The 24820-nt window shown below is 41.2% G+C and overlaps 1 protein-coding gene across 5 annotated transcripts in view; it reads right to left on the bottom strand.

Moving 5' to 3' along the window:
* POMT2 (protein O-mannosyltransferase 2) overlaps positions 1 to 24820 on the bottom strand; it is a 47035-nt gene that overhangs the window by 11747 nt on the left and 10468 nt on the right. Inside the window, exons 9-22 of one of the 5 annotated variants that reach the window (XM_083733794.1) lie at positions 24639 to 24748; positions 23181 to 23247; positions 22330 to 22399; positions 21482 to 21560; positions 20333 to 20484; positions 15928 to 16019; positions 15427 to 15503; positions 13084 to 13155; positions 11391 to 11450; positions 11135 to 11240; positions 9597 to 9737; positions 8421 to 8535; positions 5949 to 6062; positions 1121 to 1312 (exon numbers count right to left, since the gene is read on the bottom strand). In XM_083733794.1, coding sequence (XP_083589920.1) covers positions 1258 to 1312; positions 5949 to 6062; positions 8421 to 8535; positions 9597 to 9737; positions 11135 to 11240; positions 11391 to 11450; positions 13084 to 13155; positions 15427 to 15503; positions 15928 to 16019; positions 20333 to 20484; positions 21482 to 21560; positions 22330 to 22399; positions 23181 to 23247; positions 24639 to 24748 — 1310 coding nt within the window. In that variant the 3' untranslated portion in view covers positions 1121 to 1257. Of the gene's footprint in view, positions 1 to 1120; positions 1313 to 3320; positions 3717 to 3756; positions 7832 to 8420; positions 8536 to 9596; positions 9738 to 11134; positions 11241 to 11390; positions 11451 to 13083; positions 13156 to 15426; positions 15504 to 15927; positions 16020 to 20332; positions 20485 to 21481; positions 21561 to 22329; positions 22400 to 23180; positions 23248 to 24638; positions 24749 to 24820 lie in introns of those variants that run through there. The other 4 variants (XM_083733793.1, XM_083733795.1, XM_083733797.1 and 1 more) reach the window with 4 other exon arrangements.

Genomic DNA, 24820 nt, shown 5'->3' with positions numbered 1-24820 from the left:
CACCATGATGATTTCTGGTTCCCATCTTTGCAATTGCACTTTGGAGTAATTAAAACAAACCCCCTCCAGACTGCTTTCCATTTCAAAAATTCAACTTCTGAATGTCTTCATGAATAATGCGGTTCTGATCAAGCTCCCCTAGTCTCTTTGCTCATCTTTATGCCAGTTTCACAGGCTGGGTCCCCCACCCTCTCTTCCCTAGTGATAGGAATGAGACAACACGACAGTTCTTTCTCCTTATCACTCTCAGGCTAAGAAAAAAGGAGCTCACAGAACTTCTCCCGCTCATCCCCTGCAGGCCACAATATAGCAAAGCTACTCTCAAATGTGATTGCATAACAAGCAGCAGAAAGGCTTGTTGAGGTTAACAATATTTTACATAAATGATAAGGGCTACAACTGGACTGTTTTCCTCTTGCCATCAAGCTAAAGGGGAAACCAGTGGGGCAGCAATAATGACCTCAAAGGATCTGAGCCATGCAAGAACATTGCCATAAAAAAAAAACCAGGCCATGTTAAGACTTTCCTTTGCACTGAACAGAGTGTGAACCTAAATGTCTCCTAATGCCCCGGCAGCTAGGGATTACTTTACAAAATGAAAGTCAAAAGGGCAGCATTGCATGACTCAGCCAAGGGAATCAAATGAAGAACTATGGGTTTCATTCCAGGAATCAGTAGGACGGACCTACATGAAACCATTTGCCCAGTACCCAAAAACTTTGCGTATTTCAACCATTTCATTACTTACCTTCGTTCTGTTTGATTTAAAGACCCTGTTCACCAACTATGTAAGAAGAAAATGCAGTCAGCAGAGCAGGCTTTAATTTTCCTGATGCTGTAACATTTCTGACCAAAGTGTGCCTTAGGTATCTTATACCTTGAAACTGATAAACACTGGGCACAATCTGGCCAGTGCTAAGCGAATTAACATCCCATTGATTTCAATGGAAAAATCAAAGGTTCCTTAATATGCTTAGCTTTAATAAGAAACCTTTAGAGTAGCCAAGGCATAGGCAAACTCGGCCCTCCAGATGTTTTGGGACTACAAGTCCCATGAGCCCTAGCTAACAGGACCAGTGGTCAGGGATGATGGGAACTGTAGTCCCAAAACATCTGGAAGGCCAAGTCTGCCTATGCCTGGAGTAGCCTGTGGTTTTTTTAAGAGGAAAAGACCTAACTGTGTTGGCTCAGGAAGGCCTTAACAGCTAAATTCCTGTAGCAGAAAGGAACAAAAACGGGATGGACGCTCCTTGCCGTTTAGTATCTGAAGACCATTCTTGTCTTTCTTCCGTGTACTGCTGTGAATTCCTGTCTGGCAAGGAAAAACAGAAATGGATCAACTTTTTTGCCCTAGCCATTCCAGTGGCTAACCTCTGATGAGAGACAGCGGGAACACAACCCTGTTGACCCTCCATGATCTCTTCACAGCTTTTGATAGCTTCAGCCCTGACATCCTTCTGCACCAGCTCTGTGAGTTGGGAATGGAAGGCTCAGCAGTTCCCTTCCTACTGCAAATGGGGCTCTGGGAAGTGGCATTGGGATGGTTCTTCTCAACCCCTTGTGCAAAGGGATCCCATAGTGTTCCAGCCTATCCCCACTTTTGAATGACTATATGAAATTACTCTTACATTCCGGCATGTAAGAGTTAAGTTCAGCCAGTATGCCAATGACACTCAGATGTATGTCTCCATTTCAGCAAAGTCCAATAATGCTGTAAAAATGATGATTGCCTGCTACCATGGAGTCCCTTTTATCAGCTACTGCTGGTTTGCCAGCTGCAGCCACTCTTAGACACAGAGAGTCTGGCGTAATCATGTATCCATTTCCTTAATGAATTACATACAGCTGTCCTTGAGGACGGTTCAGAGGTTTCAATGAGTACAGAACACAGCTTACCAGAATTGTGACTGGCCATCCAAACCTGGTCCACCCAAACTACACCGATTTAGAAAGTTTAATTGGCAGCAGGATTAATTCAAGGGGCTAGTTCTTACCTTTAAAGCTCTAAATGGCTTTGAACTCAAGTACTGTACCTGAAGGAGCATCTACTTCCATATCAACCTGCCTGGTATTAAATAGCATCTGCCAAAGTCCATCTCCATATATGTCCTCCAAGAGGTGCAAAAACAAAGGCTCTCACAGTAGTAGCACCCCCAAATAAGTTTGCCTGGCTTCCATGATGTTGTCATTTAGCTCCAAGCAAACACATTTTTTTTATTAGCCAGGCATACTGACACATTTTATAAATTTAATCAAATAAGTTTTAGTATGCACTAACGTTTTGTCTCCTCTTTTTGTTTTTCCCCTCTAGATCTGCTCTATGCTGTTCACTGTCCTGAAATCCAATATGAAGGGATGCATAAAAAGGTATTAAACAAATAAACCATCTAGCCAGCTGCAAGTCAGATGCTACTGCCTGCCTTCTATTGGCTTGCACTAGACATTTCTGTGCCTTCAGCTTACTCCAACTCATCACTGTAGCATAATGAACATCTTTATATTATTCCTTTCCATCTCACCTGAATTCCTCCACCAACTCAAGAAGAAGTAGAGAGTAACGAGAGGAAAAGCATTCAGCACCTTGCTAAATTGACACTATTGGCATCCTTGTGGAAAATGTCAAACAAGAGAGCTGATTACTTCCAACTTCCTGTGGTATTTGGACATGCTCATTCAGATTTGGATGAATCTTGATTTATTTCACACAAACCATTAGATTCTGAAAGTCATTCAAGCTTTAAAGACGGCTATTTAACAAACCAGCTGGTTAAGGTAACACTAGCTGCACCGTTTCTGAATTGATAGCCTACCCCATTCAATAATAAGCATATATTCAGTGGCACTGAAAAGCAGATTTTCTAGGCAATCATGCCAATGGTTTTACCATTAACAAAAAGGGCAAGTGGGGGGGGGGGTAGAACAAAGAAGAGCCATCACTGAGTTTGCCAATATACAATGTATTTTTTAAAATGATCCTATCACTTTCCCTCTGGAGTGAGTAATTAAATAATCTATAATGAAGTTTCTCACTATAAGCCTATATTGCAATAGCCCTCTTTATTGCTCTGACATATGGAATATTACTCTGCCAACTATTCCAAGCTCTCAGCTTGGTTCCTCAGCTGGATGCACAACAGTCAGATTACCTCATTATATCAGTGTTATTCTTGTTTTGAACTTGCTGTTCTACAGCAAGGGTCTCAGTTTGCACGCACCTGCATTTTATAATACGGGCAACACCCTTTTGATTTTAAGAATCCATTTGATGCTGTAATAAGGGCAATAAGCAACAGAAAAAGAGTTCAACAAACAGACTACTGTCTTCCCAAATGGATCAAGACCTGTGTTTTAATAGCAACTAAGTGCCAACAATGGGAACATGAGAAACTCCACTGTAGACCAAAAGGGCTACTGTTACCTTCGGTATCAAACTTTGGCCGGTATCAAACACCAGTAAGAAGTGGCAGAAATCAAAGAGACTCCACCATAGCATGGCAAACCACTGCCACAGGATCTGTGTGTACAAATATATTCCCCCGCTCCTCAACTCCTCGCCCTATATGTGTACATTCTTTAATCCAAAGAGTGGAGAGGTCAATTCCTGCTGGTGGAACTCAGGAAAAGCAAGCATGGCCATGAGCTGTGGCTACACCGCGACCAGCATTAGTGTTTTTTGCACTAATCTAGTCCATATCGCTTCAGGCTGATCCTGACGGCTGAAGAAGGAAAAATAATAACAATCAGCAATTATCAAGACACTGGAAAGAAAGGCTATTTATTACAAAAGTATAATGGAAATTCTATCCCATCTACAGTCAATCCCTTTACAAAAGCCAGTGCCAGGCCAAAGGCAAGTTATCCTTCCATTTACTACCATTACACGGCAGTGCACTGAAGCAGGTTCAGTCTGAAATGCGTAGATGGTGATAATGTACAAAAAACACATACAACACACAAACACACACTTCAACATCAGCAGCATTAGTAAGACAAATTCGTAATGCAGGAAGCTGCCCAGGAGCAGTAGATAACTACATCAGACACTACAGACACACAGATGCCTAGGGCAGAGACCAAATCACTCCTTCAAAGCAATCGCATTAAGAGATGAACTACAGATTCAGGAGCACTATGTGGCGCGGTCCTCACTTCAGGGCAGAGGTGATGGGTGGCACAAATGCTCTTCCATTCCAGGAACTTCCAGCCTGCAAAAAGCTCCCATGTCACAGAGAAGGGTTCTAGCCAGGCCTACCTAATATGCTAGCTATATATGTGAAAGGTTGCTTGTTTTTAAGTAAAGAAACATTTAAACATGTGACTGATCCTCCATTTTCAGTTTGAAGTGATCCAATTCAAGATGGGTTGGCCAATGTTTCTGAATGAGTAGTTCAGTTCTACTTACCTACCACTTAGGACTCTATGCAAATAAAATTTGTGCAGTTTCTGACAAATGTTATCTGCTGCACTCTGGACATGGGGTTCTTGACCATAATACACAGAGCGACAAACCAATACAGAACACAGTACTTGCCGAGGAATGAGCTATCATAGTGTCATTCCACAAGAACATCAGAAATTTTTATTGCTGATTTTTATTCCTTCCTTCCTAGAAGGAATACTTAGAATAATACTTGTTAATCCTACATTAATATGGAAGGGAAAAAACTGCCCAAGACACAAGTTTTATTTAGGCACATATTCCATCACAACAGAATTCTCTGGGTGCCAGTAAGACCACTGGAGGAGGGGGAAGGGGAGGCAGTTCTGATTACTGGATCTGGAGTCTAGGCCATGTAGATGCAACCATTGGTAGAGAAGTAAATGATCCTATAAATGCAAACTTGATCCTATAAATGTTATTACCCTTCAAACATAATGAATGATATCTGCAGAGCCACAGAGGTCTGCCTTCTACAGGGATATTTTGCACTCAAGAAAACACATAATCTGACCCATACCCTGTTTTGAGTCAAATGCTTTGGGAGTTTTTAAAGAAGAAGAAATGGGGGTCGTTCATTAGAACTGTGATGGAATAGGTGAGTTGCTAAGCTATGAAAGCCCTTTTATAAGCCATTAACTGATTTGTGAAAAGACACTAATGGGTTAGAGACACCCACACCTATCAACACCATTTATCAAATGGAAGGCCACTTGTCCACAGTGAAGTCATAACTGCTGCACAGCTAAGGCACATTCACTGAAAACAACTCCAGACCACAGATCTTGCCCACAGAACCTACTTATTTGCTTACTTATATTGGTGCTACTCTTCCAAAGCTAGAAAGCTCTATGTCATAGAGTGACATAGAGCTAGATAGTATTAGAAGACCAGTACCATAGAGTGACAGCTAATAGGAATGGCAAGCCTGACACTTGTTGACTTTTTTAAAGATTCTGATTCTATGTGTTTAGTATCCATGATCCCCTTCTACTGTGGTAAAGAAGTCCTGTCAGAAAAACTTCAAAAGAAGTTTCAGCTAGGGACAGCACTCGTAGTGTAGGTATACAGGTGTATGTTGGGATGTGAGATTTCTCAGAATGCAAGGGAAGGCGACAATAAACAGTCACCCACTGGAGTACTGCAGAATCCAAGGATGAAATGTATAGATAGCCTTGCTGAATAATTGAATTAAGTAGTAGAAATATTACCTTGATCAATATCTCTTGATCTCAGGGGGTGGGAAAAGAAATGGGTTTCCCTCCTCCGAAAAGCAACAGCGGTTGCTAATATTTAACTGATGTAGAAAAGTACTATAACATGGAATCCACTAATAAAGGCAAAATTGAATAGTTCAGTGACTTCATGATGGGACCTAACCTCAGGGAAATCTAGTCAAGTGCTTCGTGAAATACAAGACGGCCAAGTCCTCTTAGTAACAGCTGGCTATCTTATTGCTTTTCTATGATTATCAACTGTATTGTTACTGCTTATATTCTATTGTACTTACAATCTACTGTTTCTCCCAGCAACAAAGATGCAGAATAATGGGAAGTTTTCGTGACTTCCCTTCTTTTCTATATATAATATCTGAGGAGTCAGGTCAGCCACATGAGCATATTTCCTGCCACAGGAAACGGTAATCATATCAAAACCAATACCGGTAACTCATTTCAGCAATTTCCACCAGTTGTCAACAAGTGAGTTAAAATCAAAGGCTGGAACCCATCATCATCTCTGCTAACTAAAAGGCTGGTCACGACAGTCTTAAACTAGTTAAGCCAGACCAGTTAAATCAGTCTTGTGTTTCCCTTCTTAATGGACCTGGCAGCCTGACAGCAGCCAACATGCCTCATCCAGCCTCTCCTGGGAATGTTGGCATATCGTCTCCATGCCAACAGAGATAGCCCTTTGATGATGGCACAGAGGGATAGGAAGTGGCAGGCTTCAAGCTTTAACACAGACACTAAAATGAATTACTGGGTGGCCTCAATTTCTGTGTCATGTACAAAAGAAGGCTTCAGGGGACCAAATTAACAGAAGCCAAGGCCGAATTTGCTCCAGAGATCAAGAGATGGAATTAAAAGAACGTTTTGCAGGGGAACGCCTTGCTCAACCTTTTTGTCAAACTTTTCTCACATCGCTGCAGAAGTGGATTCCCACTAAGCAACTGAAGAGCTCTATTCTGCTTATCAAGCTACATCCCTCCCTTTTTTTATAGCATACGACAGAGGTTAATTCCTCCTAAAAAAAACCCACATGCATTTATATAAAAAAAATCAACATTCCTGTACCATAGCAGTTAGAAGCATGTTCTGCACACTCTACATTCATTAAAGAGATACAAGCTTCCCCGCAGGAAGAAGTGTTAGTAGGCAACTGAATTAGTAGAATGAGTGACATCACAGCTCTCAGCACAAGCTTTAACATTATGTATTCAACTTCTAGCACGCATGCACGCACATGCACACACACACTCACTCAAAGGCACCATTCCTCACTGTCAGAGGAATTTAGGGCAGGAAACCTAAATAATAATAATAAAAACATATTTCTCTGCTTTGGAGCTTCTTAAACAAAAGGATAATCCAATGAATGGAATGCTGCAGCTTCATTTCTGCACGAGATCTTCCAGGTAACTGTTAAAGGCTATTCCGAATGGGTGTCTGTGCTCAGACAGCAAAGGCTTTATGCAAAAACAACTCATTGCCTTTTGTGTGACGGGCAGACAGAGCACTGGATCGCAGAAAGCTTTATGCTTTAAGTCCAAGTCCCTGAACTTAGAAAAGCAGTCACAAGACTCTCCCAGGAGCACGTACCATATGTACACAAATACTTTTAAGTTCATGAAAAAAAGAAGTTATTGGATATTAACTATCCTGGTCTCAGAAGACTGTTTCCTCTGTTACACGCACTTGATCTTTCCTGAGCTCTGTTAAATCCCTTATGAGCAGAGACAGACAGAGATGAGAGATACCCTTGCAAAACACACACGTCCTCCAACTCACACAAAATGACACCACTGTGGAGCCCATGGCTGTGGGACAGTTAACATATTGCTTGGATGGTTCAAACTTTTAAGTAGCAGCAGGTTCAAGTAAATGGGGTTCTAGGACCCACAGAGAGGTTCTCCTTCATAGTTGCCACCTCCTCTTCTCAGACCTCAAGGTTGACAGTCCACTGCTTCAGCGCAGAAATGCTGTTGGGGAAACAATCCTTCACAGCTCTTGTGCAGTGGGTTTCACCACTTGTCTTCTTGTTTATTCCCTTTTCCCCCCAGGCTGTATCTAGAACTCCCATGTTTCCAGCCACCTAAGCCCTGCCATTGGGCTGTTGAGATCAGAAGCCAGAGGTCCTATCATTCCATAGGAGAGAGGGTGGAAGAGGTAGAAGCTGTGGAAAAGATCTAAACATGAATCAAATTCCTAGAGACCCAACGTCACAACAGTAGACCACATAATTGGGTGCAGTAGGTATAAGGTGTAGAGCTACTTGATATACCACTGAGGAACCCTGAAATATTCAATTGTTTTGGCGGTGGCAAACTTGCAAGGCAGATCAAAGTTCTTTCACACACATTAGAGGGTCGAACCAAATAGAGGACATAAGATGAACTGTCCACTAAACTCTGCAATCAAAGGGGACAGGAAATTGTGAAAGAAAAGCTTGTGTCATCCTTGCCCTGGGACGTTGCAATGATAGATGCACCTGAGCCATTATGAAGCTGCTAACTAAGATTGCTGCTGCTTCAGGAGAGGCAGTTTCTGAAGAGGGCAATGGCTGAATGTTAGCATTAGTCAATATCAAGAACCATTATGGTGACAACAAAATGGGCCACACAAGGAAACAGTCTTGTAGGAGCTTCCCTACATGGTTTCCTGCTTACTTGTCAGCATTTTTCAGGGTTTGGTAATGATGCAAGGCCTTTCCCCTCAAAAATAACCTTCAGATGTGTGTTAACTATTCAGGAACCAATTCTCACCTGTAGATACTAAGCAGAATCAGCACCATTATCCCATAATTGTAAACCTTCCTAGATTGGATGCTGGCTGACAGAGCACCAGCACAAAATTTCAGAAATACATCCCATGTAATCCCTGAGGGAGAAAGAGAAAAAGGAAGATTGGCCAGGTACACTGAAACTAGAAAGCACAGTGGTACCTTGGTTTTAGAACATAATCCGTTCCAGAAGACCATTAGAGTTCGGGAACGTTCGAAAACCGAAAACTCAATAGCCGATAGCTAGGCCCCAGGATCTTGCACTCAGTGGAAGCTGCATGGCACGTTTGACTTCTAAGGCGTGTTTGAAAACTGAAGCATTTACTTCCAGGTTTACAGCATTCAAAAACCAAAATGTTCGTCAACAGAGACGTTCAAAAACCAAGGTGCCACTGTATCAGTAATCACATCAATATGTATAGTCACAGCCCAGGATCAAGCCATCAACCCATCTCCCCAAGATAAATCAATTCTATTTCAATCAGATGGAGTTTTCCAGTGGCAGAAAGCTAATATTCTTTATTTTACCAGGCAAAGTGAATCATGCAAGTTAGCCCCTATTGAAAGAAGCATAAGATAAAAAATCACTCATCTTGAATTTCTCATGGCTATATTGATTCTAATATCCGCGACTTAATTTTCCTTTCTTTCAGAAAAGAATCATCAAGCTAATATAGAAACATTGATGATTATGCTAGACAGTGGCCAGCAGGCGTGTATTTCCGGATGAAATTATTTCCCCCCCCCCCCCACTTGCTGATACCCTTAACATAAGAAGCAAAACAAAGAATGCTATAAAATACAGATGATTTCTATAGCACATGTGGCAGTAGAATGTAATCTTTACCACACAGATTGTCATAAAAATCTTCTTGATAGGTCATTATTATGTCCATATCAAAAGGTACGGAACTGACAAGGATTGGAGAATAAGCTGCCCAAGGCTACCCCATAAGAACTGACTTTTGAACCCAAGTCTCCCAGATCAAAGGGTAGACCAAACTGGTCTTGCTGTTGATCAAGATACAGTGCACTGAAGAAGCTTTCAGAACATTAACCCCAAACCAACTGTGTGACAATGACCTTTTACACTCATGTCCTTTCAAAACTCTTAATGGGTCACAACATTTCGATTCTGTTGAAACTTGATGAAACTTACCTGTCAACATAGAGGAGAAAAGCATGGCAGGAAAGTAATGATGAAAATAGAGCACTCTGCCCATCATGAAGAAGGGAAAGTAATGGAGGACCCATCCTAGCATAATCCTTCCTCCGCTATGTAGCAGGACTCGAGAAAGCTCTGGAACAGAACACATTTCTTGAATTCTTTTTATCCTAACCTGTATAAACATGTGTTCACGAAGCTTCAAGCAGAAATCTAGTTTTATGGAGTTTATAAAATGGTTTGGTTTCTACCCAAAAAAGTTGTTCCAGTTGCACAAGGACTTCTGATTGTGCAACAGAACTTCCTCTCCTTCTCCCTGTGTCCTGCCACCTCCCAAAAATCTGCTCCAGAGGGTTGCGGGGGGACCCAGAACAGATTGCAGGACAGGCAGCAGAAAGGAGTTCAGTTGGAAATCCTTGCATGAATGCGATAACTTGGTTGGATACAATTCTGTGTGTTTTTACTTCACCAGTTTAGAGTCTAGGAGAAAATATTACTACTGCTGCATGCCCAGTGCAATGTGTTCCCGACAAGCCAACCCGGCTACACTGTAAATAACCAGATCTAATTCCAGCATGTATGTTAGCAATTGATGTAGCTCCAAACCAGCAGAGATTAAGAAAATGAGGTAAGAGAGCTGTTTCCTCATCTGATATCACAATTCCATGCAGAAACAAAGAAGGTGTTATGGACATTCACCTCGCCAACAAGCTCCAAACAGAGTTTAAAGAGAGCATTCTGATTAAGACCCTCAGAATGTGGCTTTCCATAACTTTTGTTGCTACTAGACAATGAAACATTAACAATATCACTGTGTGCAACAGAGAAGCCAATAAATGAATTAAGCAGCAGCTAATAACTCTCAAAGACCCAGTAGATGATTATCCTTCAGCTGTCAGGAAGACAGTAAAACCCAAAAAGAATAGTCCCAATCAGGAATTTTCAAGAATTTCCAAGAATATGAAGTCTGAGAAGGAATTGCTCTCTCAGGCTATTTTCCTTGTCATGGGAACCTTAGAGCAGTAACAGTAGCTTTTCAACTTCAAGTTCCTTGGATTTTCTTTGCTTGATCAACACTAATCATCTCCCTGCTCCACATGCACAAACAAAAAACTTTTACTGAAGGGAATGTGGTCTAGCATTTACTACATGGACTTTCTCCTTTTAAGTTGCCTCCTTCGATTAGAAAGGACCAGAACGTCTCTTTAAAAACTAGGCCAAAATCCAGCAAATCAACCTTTGTGAGCAGATTTAAGGGTGCATGGTGGTTCGTCTGCACTGGGCGCCAAGCTGGGAGCAGCGCATGGAGCATCGCAACAAGGACTAAAATGGAAAGTAAGAGGTAGGGGAACTGCCTCTGCAATCTGAAAGCCCGAAGTCTTCCATTCCTGTTGCACTCTACCCATGATTCCTTTGATACTGCACTCGGTGTCCTCTCATGGACAGTGGAAGTAGATCTGCAGCAGGAAGCCATAATGTTTATAAAACAGAAGAGAAGGTTATAGACCCAGAAGGTAGGAATTTTACTTTACCTTTGTGCTCAGCTTTTAGCCGAACTCCCCTCTTCATGGCCACAGAAACGAATATTGCCATTGTGATATACAATCCAAGAGTAATTAGGTTCAGCCACCAGATCACCTGTGAGGGAAAGCCTTGCAAGTAGACAAAGATGCACAAAAGGCACCATAAAACTACAGGGAGGGGAATGAGAGGACCTATCTGGAGGGAAGGGAGGGAAGCCAAATTCCCTCATCCCACCTATGGGAACGAAAAGTACATTCTCCTTACCGGATTTCCCAGCAAATAAACCCTGTAGTCTGTTTCATTGACTCCAGAAAAACGAAGGCCCTGTGGAGAAATTGATGGCCACCATCAGTATGTGATCAGCAGAGTTTTTTTCAGTCTACATTTTACCTTAAGCCTGAGGTTTCCATAACAATAAACATCTGTGTAAGAAAGAAACTGGAACAATGTATTGTATGTGGTGGGAGTGTGGGCTTATCAAACAATTTTGGAATAATATATATGAGGAAATTTTTAAAAATGTTTAAAATATCCTTTATGAAAAAGCCAGAAGCATTTCTTCTAGGTTTAATTACAAATGATATTCCTGGTGATAAAAAGAAAGTATTTCTATATGCGACAATGGCGGCCAGGATGCTTATAGCTGCAAATTGGAGGGGGTGGGGAATTCCATCAGTATGAGAGTGGCAAATCAAACTATGTGAATACATAGACTTGGCAAGATTAACGGCAGTCTTAAGAGGACAATCAGACCGAAAATTAATAAAAGAATGGGACTGTGTTAAAGAGCATATGAAAAAACATTGTTCAGGAATAAATATAATGATCTGTGATGAATGAAGTTTGCAGGCATAAGGAAAAGAAAAAAATAGTTATGAAAGGCATAAAACCGGAAGTAAAAAATGTACATATACATATAATACAACGGAAAAGCAAAAATGAAAATTTTAAGTCACTAAAGGATGGAAGGAAGTCAAAATGCATGTATGTATGTATGTATGTTTGGTTATGTTTTGTTATAGTCGTCGTTTTTCCTTGTTTGTTTTTCTTTTTTTCTTTCCCCACCCCCTTTGTTTTAGTTTTCTGATTAATGTTTTATTTTAATCTTATGTTGTAACTTGGCATGGAAAAAAACAACAATAAAAATCTGAAAGATCAAAGATTTCCACAGGGATCCTCCATTACAAGACAGAGAAGTGTTTCCAATGAAATAGTGTTTAAAGCCCTACATTTTAAACCCACAATAGTGTTTAAAGCCCTAAATGACCCAGGCCCAAAAAATCTGAAAGACACCTCCCAACAGATCCCCTTGGGTGCTAAGATTAGCAGAGGAGACCCTTTTGGGAGTTCCGCCCCTCTCAAAAGCTTTGGGGGAGAGGTGGCCCAGGCAAGGGCATTATCTGTGGCACACACCCCCCCCAAAGCTGCTGAACTCCCTCCCCATAGATGTGAGTCTGACAACTTCATTATGCAGTTTTCTGCAAATGCTGCAAATGCTGAAGACCTCTTTACCCTGGCCTTTGACATTTGAGATGTGATTTTTTTGTGATGTTTTTAAGTTGTACTCACACTGTTTTAAACTGTGTCTTAATTTTTGTAACCTGCAAAGTGTAGGTAATAAATTGAAATAAACAGAGTAACAATAGTGTAGCTTCTATAATCAAACCTCATAATTATATTAGGAACTATTTCAGTCTTTGCTGTTCCGATAGTCGCACAGCAGCAGCCCCTGTTGTCTGGGAGCCAATAGTTATTTAACATGTCGTTCCTTAGCAGCAAGAACCACGGGAGGGCAGATCAGAAGTGGTTTTCTGCAAAAGCCATTTAAAACAAGCCTTCCGAAAAATTCCCAGATACAATTGAAGATCAGCTATTCACAATGTTACCTTGAAAACAATGAGATAAAACATGAAGTTAAACAAGTTACAGTGCCTCAGAATTTGTTTTGCCCACATACTTGGTAATTGATAGGCCAGTGCCAGGGTTTGGATGTGACTTCATTCTCCTTTGGTTTGAGGCCACTGTTTCCCTGCAAGGAAAAACAACAACTATATTCAGTTAACAGCTATGCTGAAGTAAATATTCTCCTCCAATATATATTGATATACAAGCTTTTACATGTAAAATGAAAACTAAAAGGACCCTTGCTGTATCAGACAAAGTGCATAACTACTCTAGAATCCTGTTTCACAAAGTAGGACATGAGCGCCATAGCCCTCTCTGACTACTGTCCTCCATCAACTGATAATTCGAGACATACTGCCTTCAAATCATGATAGCTATCAAAACCTGTAGCCGTTGACAGACTTATCCTCCAGATTTGCATCTGTATGCAAGTTACAGACCCAGACCTCTCTTTTTGCAAAAAGTCAATATGCCTTTTTGCATGTCTAGATGAACGGCATACAGATCTTTCCTTGGGAAATTCTCTCCCGTTACTGTAGTCTAGAAGTGAACAAATTTCCCAAGGAAATATCTAAATGCCGTTCGCATAGGCATGCTAGGCTTCCCTAGATAGTAGTGGAACAGATTAAACCCGGGTGCCTATGCTAAGGCTACCGTGTCTCTCAAAGACCTGCTTCTTATTAGAAAAATGTCTGAGGAAATAGCTTGTTCTAAGGTTAAGCAGCAGAAATTCCATAGCTCAAACATTCAAAACCCTGAAATAACAATGCTGGATCAAATCAGAGGTTCTTTGTGGCAAAACCAGAGAAACACAAGCATTAGGTTCTGTGTTCACATGGCAGGGCCAGGGACTGGGTCTACAGCTCCATTATAATGAAAGCTAAACATGTTGCAAAACTTGATTTTATTCAGTATCTACAGGAAGGGCTAAGGCAGGAGTCTAATAAGGGTATATACTAATTATTTATCACAGTTCACAGTTAACCACCTAAATTCTAGCCAGATTGTACATTGAGGGCCTTCGTCATTTAATTTAAACTGGCTAAAACCCATTATGTATATCTGGCTGCTGGAGCTGGAGCACACAGCCTTAGACAGACACTCATGTTTACAAGAACAATTCTCTCCCCCCTGCAAAATATTTTCTTCAAATGTATGTTCTCTCTAGGCAGCCTCTGTCTCAGAGGGGAGGAACAACAAGAGATGGTTATCATAACCCTGTGTGTGTGAGCTTTGCAGGGACATCAGGCAGAGCATCACTGGAGACAGAATGCTGGAACTGATGGACCTTTGGCAATCCTTATGACATTAACAAGCATTTGCTCAAAAGCTAGTCTGTGTTCATGCGTGCACACATGAACTTCTATTTCTTGTCAAATATATTCACACTGCCCTCTAGTGGAGGCAGCCTAAAAACTTTCACACAACAGAATTTAATGAGATCACTATCCAAAGGGGAAGCCTCCCTGAAGAGAAGATCTCTACAGTCCTTTATTGTGAAATCTCCCAAAAGATCCCACCGGGTTTGCTTTCACTCTGGAAAGAAACTATCTTTAGTTTAGATAAATTGAATCATTCTTACAATATCAGTGTGGGAAGCTTTGAGGGTTCTGGGTTGTTGTTGTTTTTGGTAACTGCTTTTTAGAAAAAGCAACAAATATAAATAATATAGCTTCCTTGTCGAGAGGAACGTATTAATAGCATTGCTATGAAAGAGAGTTAATACTAGTTTTTTATTTCTTCAGCTGTTATGTTTGACAGCTTTAGATAAATTTTACGCCTACACAAGGACGACGTTTCTTAACATCTCAGGAAAATCTGACTCTCAGTCAGAATCAGGATGACAAAAATCTTGGACACAATGATAACTGGTGGTCTCAAATAGCGAGGAGCTGTCTAGACACAATACTCCAGGGGCCCAGCTCTTCCCTTCATCCATAACATAACTGTCAACTTTTCCCTTTCCTTGCGAGGAATCCTATTCCGAATACGGGAATTTCCCTTAAAAAAGGGGAAAGTAGATAGCTATGATCCATAAGCATTCTCGCACACACATGAAAAATGCAGAAGTGCTGCACATACATTTTAAAAATGTGTGGCTTTATTACTTCTATCAGCATACTATCAATAGCCCACACAATATGTATCTTCCTTCATTTATTGGCACAGTCTTCCCCATATTTGATGGGTGCCAGAGATTCACAGAATGCCCTCAATAATCACACAAGATGTCTTGAGAACTGTACTATTAAACATAAACCTGCTTAACCCCATAATGCTTCTTCTGTTCCAGATAGTACCCAAGCTGGCACAGTTAACGCATAAATAAAAGGAGTGTTTTTCTACAAAGGAAAGAAAGTTACAAACAAAATGGAACCCAAGCCAATCTACCTACTCGGATCATAACCATGTGAGACTCCAGCAGAATCTCTGGAAAGGAAGGTTTCAGAACATCCAAACTGATATTGGGCACTATGGAAAAGAAGACAGTTTAAAGTGGGATCTCACATGTTGATTAAGTACATACATTAATGATACATAGACATTCCCTCTGCATTAAATTAGGTCCCAGGTGCAAAGGTCAGAAGGTGGATGTTGTTGTTTTTTAAAAAAGGACAATAAAACCATGCAACAAGATACCTTAAAAAGCCATCTTTCCCCCACTTTTTCCTGCTGTGTACTAAAATGTCAAACTAGAATCTCAAGAAGCTTCCTTGTGAGTATGACAAAGACATGCTCAAATCCAGCCATTGGGGAAATTATTCAGGAATTCCAATTCTTAATATTTTGCTTCAACTGCTTTATGGAGCTTTCCCTCTTCAAAATTGACAAGTAATAGGAAGGGGAGGGAAAATCTTAATATTTTGATGACAAAAAGGTACATTCAATCACATACACCTGGGATTAATGTGATCTTCAACATTCCAGAGAGAATTAGGAGACTCCTTTTGATATGGAGTGCAGGTGACTTCTACCTGCTCCCAGCCCCTGCGAAACAAGAACCATCAGTAAGTCATCAATAAAACTTCTGAACTTGTCTATCCCAACTTGCATTCATATTCCATGACATATCTTTGTGTCAGAGACTCTTTTCTTACAGAAACATTGGCCTTTCAGAATTCACACTGAACCAAAAGACAATCTAAGGGAATCAAAAGTCATGTTGAATTGCTGTTGTCACTCTTTTAATTGTAGTGCTGTTTTAATGGGCTTATTCTCCTATATATTTTAATTGTGGATGTTTATTTTAATGCTTTGCTGAAATTGTCTGTGTGTTTAATTAGGTGTGTTTTACACTTGTAAATCACTGAGATGCCACCTTGGCAATTAAGCAGTAAATAAAATTAATAAATCATCACCACCATCCTCTATAGATACACATACACATAAATACATATGTTTATGTTCTAGTTGCATAACTTAAACCAGTGCTTTTTTTCTTTAAAAAAAATGTTTAGTGGTACTCTCATTTTCCTACTCATATTGAAATAGTGCCCCTCAATGAGGCCAAATTTAGATTCACAAAATTTTAAGGGGTATGTGTACCCCTGCATCCCCCCAGAAAAAAAGCACTGACTTAAACATTTAAGTTAAAACGGTAGCCTTGTTTACACAAGCACTGGACACAGCCTTTAAAAAAAAATAGAAGAAACAAGTTATATGATTAGAATTGGCAATATGCATCTAGCTCACACTTTTTAAAGAAAAGCTTTAGAAACTGTACATTGGTGATTTACATATTTGGCAGGGTGCCCGAAATGTATACCCCCCCCCCATTTCAAAGGAAGGCTCACGCATCCTTTCAAAGGCATGGGAATAATTTTACATCTGTAAAGTGTGACAAACAGACCTAGGATAGCCAACATCTATGGTGATCCTACTAAGAGGAACAACCTGCTGTCAAGCGAGAAAATAGGAAACTGTATATGCAGTAAAAAGCCAGGCTTTCGCTACATGAAGAATACTCTGGAAACCAAACCATACTCCCTGCTCCTCACACTCATTTAATCTTTACTAGGCAACGGTTCCCCTGTTTCTTGTGTTTATATGTCTTGTTAAACTATTTTAAAATTGGTTTTATCTAAGTACATTGTTCTCTTGCTAGTTTGCTGGTTCCTGAAGTGGAATGACCTGGAATGAAAGAGTGCATTTTCTAATGCTCAATTATCACAATGGTTTCAGGTTAACTGCCTTTCTAGCTAAAAGATGTCCGGGCTTGACAGCCTTACGAGTTCAGCCTTGACAAGCAGATCCACTTACATAGAGACTGAAGCACACATACACACCATTGTGCAGGCAGAGGACAGCCAAAGCATTCAGAAGAGCTTTTTGTTCCCCGCACCTGCTCTTCCCTAGCAACTTGCACAACAAAAAAGTCCATTGATCCTTTTTGTTAGAAAGCAATTATATTGACTGTTCAAAACATGTGAACTGGCAAGTAAATAAGCCAAACATTTTCAGAGGAAAATTTTCTGCTATTACAAAGCTTTTAGTACAGACAATTGCATGGCAACTAAAACTCGTTAGAAGGATAGCTAAGGAACACTATGTATAAAAGAGAAATAAATGACTGCTAGAAGTTAACTGATGCTTTGTCTCACACAGCATATAAAAGGCAAGTTAATTTAAGGAAATTCACTTAAGATTCCTGCCTTCTCCTCCTGCTATATCACATGCCTGATTCTACATTGCTCAGGAGTGTCACACACACACACCCCGTCCCGCAACCTCTGGAAAGGTGTTTTGGGGGCTTCAGGTGGCTACAGCGAAAAGGACGGGGCAAAAATCCTTCCATCTGTGAACTTCCTTAAATTAACTTATCTTAGGATCCAAATTAATAGTGAGGAGTTTTATAGTAAACAAACACCTACAAGGCAGCACAATTGAGGGACAGAAGATAAGCGACATTTGGGCTTTGGCCCTAATATTCAATTACTTTGTCCTATTTCTTAATAAAGAAACGAGACTGTGCTCAAAAAGGAACAGGCAGACAGATATGGGGCTATGCTGAACAATACAGTGGACATTCTGCCTCGCCCCACTGAGCCAGAGAGGTCCCAAGACGGCACTTAGAAGCCATGGGTCTGCAGGCACTGTGCACTGCCTGAGGTAAATGTGGTTGCTGTGTCCTGCTAAAGACTTTGGAAGGGGTCTGGGATGAAGATAGATAGATAGATAGATAGATAGATAGATAGATAGATAGATTCTTTATTGTCATTACACAAGTGCAACATTGCACAAGTGCAACGAAATTGGATGCCATCCCTTAAAAACAACAAAAGCAACACAACAACAACAACCAAACAAACCACATTCCAGCCACACCCACACCCACACCCATCAAACTCCCAGGTCACACTATCGAGTTACTGCATTTAAGAAGGCCACAGCTCTTGGATAGAAACTATTTTTCAGTCTATTTGTCCTTGACTTGATGTTTCTGTATCTCCTGCCAGAAGGCAGTAGTACAAACAGACTGTGTCCCGGGTGAGATGCATCCTGCAGGATATTGTTTGCTTTCCTAAGACAACGGGAACCGTACAGTTCTTCCAAAGATGGGAGGGGATGACCAATAATCCTTTGGGCTGTGGTTATGACCTTCTGGAGCACCTTCCTCTTCCTAGCTGTACAGCTGGAGAACCAGGCACAAATACAGTATGTGAGAATGCTCTCTATGGAGCCTCGGTAGAAGGACACCAGCAGTCTCTCACTCAGATTGTTCTTCTTTAAAAGTCTGAGGAAATAAATTCTCTGCTGGGCCTTCTTCACCAGAGCAGTGGTATTTGCGCTCCAAGTCATGCCCTGATCGATGAAGCCTGAGAGTGTTCAGAGCATGATGGCCAAGGAAAAGGTTTCTGGCTCTTATTTAAATGGGGCAGGAGAGGAGGAAATGGTTCTCCCAGTGGTATCTTTTTAAAGTGGCAGTAACATAGTAACCTGGCAGAATGGACAGTTATTTTAAAGTAACGGTAGCCAAGTTAAGTTCATTATATAGTAACCTTTCAAACTAAGCATAACCCTTCATTTTTATTATTTGTTAATGGAAGCTAAAACACATATTACATTGTTGTTCTGCTTTTAAGTGGTGCCTCGCACTTTTTTGCCACAGCTACTGGTGAGTGATCTGAGGTTTATTATTAACTAGTCATTTAAATATATACGGTGGCAGAAGGGGAAATAGGTTTGAACAAATAAGTAAATGAGTGTAAGAGTTGAAGTGAAGTGGGAAAAGAGTAGCTAATCCTTTGACAGTTTGGTGACCACAAGGTGGGTGTATAATAATAGCTATAATAATCCCTAACAAGTGATGGCAGCTGTGTGAGATAGATAAATAAAGGAATACTTTGCAGGCAAAATGAATAGCGCAATCAGGAAAAGAACACTGGATGGCATGGAAATGCTCTCAAACACATTTTGAAAAGATTTTATGGATGTGTTTTCCTCATACTCAGGGGTATGACAGACAACCATATTTGGAACTAGAAAAGAACTCATTACCATGCTGGAGTGACAGTGAGCTGGTTGCAATGGGGCTTGTCTTATTACTATTACGATTGTTATTACTTCCTGCATAGCTTGCTGTGATCGTATAGTGGTTAGTACTCTGTGTTGTGGCCACAGCAACCTTGGTTCGAATCCAAGTCACAGCAGGAAGGAATGCACATGTTTTGAGCCAGCGTGGTGTAGTGATTAAGAGTGGTGGACTCATAATCTGGTGAACCAGGTTCGCGTCCCCACTCCTCCACATGCAGCTGCTGGGTGACCTTGGGCCAGTCACACTTCTCTGAAGTCTCTCAGCCCCACTCACCTCACAGAGTGTTTGTTGTGGGGGAGGAAGGGAAAGGAGATGGTTAGCCGCTTTCAGACTCCTTAGGGGGAATGAAAGGCGGGGTATCAAGTCCAAATTCTTCTTTTTCTTCTTCTTCTTACCTGTCCTTCACTATAAGGTCCCAGAACAGGTTACAGCAATTTCAAAACACATTATTAAAAACAGTTTAAAACAAATTACCATCACAAGAACAGCATAGATCCTGAAAATATATATTTCAAGTGACAAAAGCCAAAGAGTAAAGACAATGTTGCCGTTCCTGCTGCACGTTACACTGGTCACTCACTTTAAATCATCCCAAGCTCAAGCGTCAGAAGAGCCTTCAGCAATGCATCTGTTTTCTATGATGCAGCCCCAAATGCACTGAATCACATATTAAAAAGAGAGGACATAAAGAAGGATATGTGCTGCCTTTCTCTGGAGGTCCCTTCAGGCTCAAGAATTCCATGAAAAATGACTCCTGGATATTTACCATTTTGGCAACGTCTTCCCAGTTGAACCCAAGAGGCAACCTGTAGCCACGTGAATCAGCCTGATCCGACTACGTAGCACTTTGATACGCTTCCCAGTCTTTCTTCCCACAACCTCAATTCGCCAGAAATCATTGCAGTCTCCAGTTCCATTCTAGGAAACGTGCATACCAAGAAAAAAAGGGGGGGAGACACACAGAGACAAAGAAGAGCTATTATGAATGAGAGAGGAATGGGTTTCTGAAGCTTCAAGGCAGTAGCAGTACTTGTGAGGAGCTAATGAGGCCCTTCAGCATTGCCCTATCCAAACAGCAGCAGTAAGTAGCCATTCCTCATAGGGGAATTGCTCCAGCCACCTTGATCATCTTGGTTTATTAACCAAGGCTTGTCTTATGGTTGCAGATCATAATTAAGAAGGAGACACCTTAACCACGATCTGGGGTAACATGCTATGTCAAAACTTGTGTTAGCTGCCATACTGCACTGTGTTAAAAGCAGCACACAGTGAGAGTGAGTGAGCCAGCACTGTCCCAGTAGACCACAATTTGGTTTACTGTGGTGTGCAAAACATTGCAATGTTTTTGCTGCTCTTTTTGCCTCCACTTTTTTAGGGCCAATAAATAAACTGAACTGCTGCTCCCCCACTCCCACCCCACATTTGGATTAAAAAGTTACACAGAACTGTTAGTTGACTGCTGAAAAGGTTTACCACAATACACTTTTTCACCTCACAAGAATGAAAGAATTTTTTTTTCCATAAAGGTTAATGGTTGTACATCTTTCTACCTAGACACCAATAGGTCATAACAAGTGCAGAAGACAATAAAACTCAGTCATGCTGTTTAAAGAGCCATAACTCCTTGACGTCAAGCGCTGGCACAGGTTGGCTTTTGTATTTCATGTTACATCACTGTAGTTTATATGAGGGTGAGGCACTCTCAGTATTCTCCAATAATCTCAAGTGTTTCATACAGGGTTGGTTTTTTTTTAATATGAGCTAAAAATTCACACTGCAGCTTCCTGTTCTTTATGAAAGAATCATGGATTTTGAGCAGCTTAAAAGAAAGAAAACCCCAAAAGGAGAAATAACCCTTTGTTCTGGGACTATATTCCAGGGCGGGCTGAATCAAGTTTTTTCTTTGTTCACTTACTATGCCATACCCAGTGACCTGAAGATGCTTTCTCGTCAAGGGGGCTTCATGAGGGTGACTGTGCAGGTTTCTAGAAGTCCTAAAGTTAAAATAAAATCACATTGTTTGATTTTATCCCTGGAACAGTTTGAGCACTGAAAGTTGATTTCAATTAAAGAAAACTTGGTTCAAACATTTTCTGTCATCTTCAACACAATTAAATATGGTGACACTATAGAGATGTTATGCCAAGTATACAGGCGGTGACCATTTTAGGCATGTCCAAATGACACGCGGTCGCCGATGCGTGGGTCCTTCTGGGCCCAGAAGAGGGAAGGATGGGGGTGGAGAAGAATGGGAGTTGGGTGGGGCAGAACGAGGTGGAGCCAACTTATGTGTGCTACGCCGACACGCACAGGGGCCGGGAACAAGTGGCATAGCGTGGGGGGTGCAGGGGGTGCCAGCCGCACCGGGCGCAACATCTGGGGGGCAGGGTTAGGGGGCGCAAATTACTTGCCTTGCCCCGGGTGCTGACAACCCACGCTACGGCACTGCCGGGAACAGAACCCCCTTGCAAAATGGTTGCCACCTGTTTCTGTCAAAATTTGCATGTCACGATTACTATTTACAGTGAGGTCCACATTCTCTCTCACGGTAGCAGATTCTAGGAATACTAGTGAAGTTAATTTCTTAGCACAAATAAAGAGCATCTAATGGCACTTCAAAGACTATCAGGGGAAGAGAGAGTCATCAACAAGGTCTGTTCTAACCATGGTGTAGTTACTGGCAGACCAGATATCTATTACCATACTCAACCAGAATTGCTACTTCAGGCCTTTAGCATTCCTCACATTTCCTAAACAGCTTACTCTTTGTGTTCCAAACGGATAACGTCTCCATGCCTTACAAACTCCACAGGGAGGGAAGCGTCTGAATGATCTAGTGAAACAGAAGAGGTCACAGCATGAGATCTGAGGCTGATGGAAAAGATGTAAGAATGCCAATATCAAATAAACTAGGAAAGCATCATAAAAATATCATCGTTCCAACATCTCTAGTTCAAATACAGCCCCTCCCCTGAAATATTTCCAATGACTTTCCAACATTATCATTATGATAAAAAGCTCTCTAGCAGCAAACAAAATGTATCACCAGTAAGACAGCACTCTTCCTAGGATGCCACAGCATGCAAGTGTTAGAAAAACATTAAAATTCCTGAACATTCAAACTGTGGCCACAACCAGCAAGATGAACAAGGAGCTATGTTCAGCACTAAAGAAAAGTTTCCTTTTGAAATATTTCATTCTGATCTGACCAGACTTTAATTCAGCTAGATTACACAACTACTAACTTGGATCTGAGTCTCTTGTGTTTATACTTTTATACAAAAGGGGTACAGACAAGACCATAGGCGTTAAAGGGCAGAGAATGGCATCCACACTCCCCTTTACCCAGAACCCAGTGGACCATGCACCTTCAGCTGCCTCAGAGGGGTATCAAACACAGCCCAGTTTATACAATAAGTGAAGGAAAACGATGTATGCTACTTGGAATGCCTTACAGGAGGAGAGGCAGAATATAAATGTAATAAACAAACAAACCAATACAGTAATCCCTCAGATTTAGAAAAGAAACTAAAACTCCTAGGGAAAAGGGAGATCAATTATCTTGAAGAAGGAAAAAAACAGTTACATATTACACCATTTTATTCTCCAGTTACCTGCTTTCAAGTTGTGTTTCTTTATAATCCACAAGTTATTCAAGTCCTTATGCAAATATGCAGTGACCTAGAAGCACAGAGAAGTCATTGCATTCCATCCCTTCAAAAATACAAGCAGTCTAGTCTTTGTGTATTCACTACAGACAAAGGCAATGCTATGCATTTCTGAACAACCCAAGTTTGTAACCAATGCGTATGCACACACACAAAGCAATTGCAGTTTCTTGTGAATAGCAGAATAGTTACTGCTTTTATGATTTATTGCATTTTTAATGCAAAGAAGCCAAATCCATGTATGAGCCAAGATGCATATCTGACTTTGGGGGTGTTAATTCCACACTGTGACACTTCACCCCCCCCCCCAAAGTGACGTTATTTCTGTGCTGGACATAGGCTTTTACATCAATGTGTTGTGCACACAACTGTGATACAATATAATATTTGAAGTCAACTCTACAGTGGTACCTCACAAGACAAATGCCTCGCAAGACGAAAAACGCGCAAGACGAAAGAGTTTTCCGTTTTTTGAGTCGTTCCGCAAGACGAATTTCCCTATGGGCTTGCTTCGCAAGACAAAACGTCTTGCGAGTTCTTGTGAGTTTGTTTCCTTTTTCTTAAAGCCGCTAAGCTGTTAATAGCCGCTAAGCCACTAACAGCCGTGCTTCGCAAGACGAAGAGACTCGCGGAACAGATTAATTTCGTCTTGCGAGGCACCACTGTATTTGAATTAAGAAATGCATGGAACCAGGAATCTATACTGCCAAAGTCCAGAGCAATGCTCCCTGCCTTATTCTCACCCATGTCCTGTGTTAGTCTTCCTAAGAATTCACCCTGGACTCCTTGGGCTCAGTATCACTGCCATATGATGGAAGTGCTTTTGGAGAAGACTTGTATTCTAATGATTGTGTGAACTACTCCAGTCCTGTAAGCAAGGGGTACAAGACCTGCGGGAACAGGGAAAAAGCCTAGATATCCATAACCCAGCCTCCTGTTCATCACACTGGCGAACCAGATGCCTCTGGGAAGGTTACAAGCAGGGCATAAGTCCAATAGCCCTTTCCTGCTGTTGTTCCCCAGTGAGGGGTATACAAAGGGATACTGCCATCAAGACTATAGCTACCAATAATACTAACAGATCTCCTCAAGCACTACACAAGACTTTCAGGCTTCAAAGATGCTGGAAAAAATCCATAGCAAGAGAGGAACATGAAACAACCATTATTTGTACTAAGAGGACATGAAGCAGCTGAAACAGCACAGGTCTCAGACAGATTTTGACTTCTAAGCCATCTAGAAGTATTTCTGCAAGGCACTCCCTTGTCTGAAAACAACACAGGAAGGGCTTATAAACCTGCCAACTTCAAAAGCAAACGTGCACACACACCTTTCCAGTGTTTTAGTCACATGAATGGCTTACGGCAACACCAGCAAAATGTGACATTCCAACAATTCACTGACCTGCTGCTGCCGTGCTCCCACACCCTCAGGATACAGATGCCAGTGTGAGTGAAGGTATCCGCCTGCCATACGAAGGTTTTTCATTGTTATCACAGAGCCATACGCCAAGTCTAAAGGAAGAGAGCAATGGTTTAAGGTGGTTCACCTATGACGGTATTGCAAATGGAACACAAGTAAGTTGT

The sequence above is a fragment of the Podarcis gaigeae genome (genome assembly GCF_964106915.1).
Source record: "Podarcis gaigeae genome assembly, chromosome: 1".
Lineage (NCBI taxonomy): Eukaryota > Metazoa > Chordata > Lepidosauria > Squamata > Lacertidae > Podarcis > Podarcis gaigeae.
This window is presented reverse-complemented; position numbering and strand designations above follow the sequence as displayed.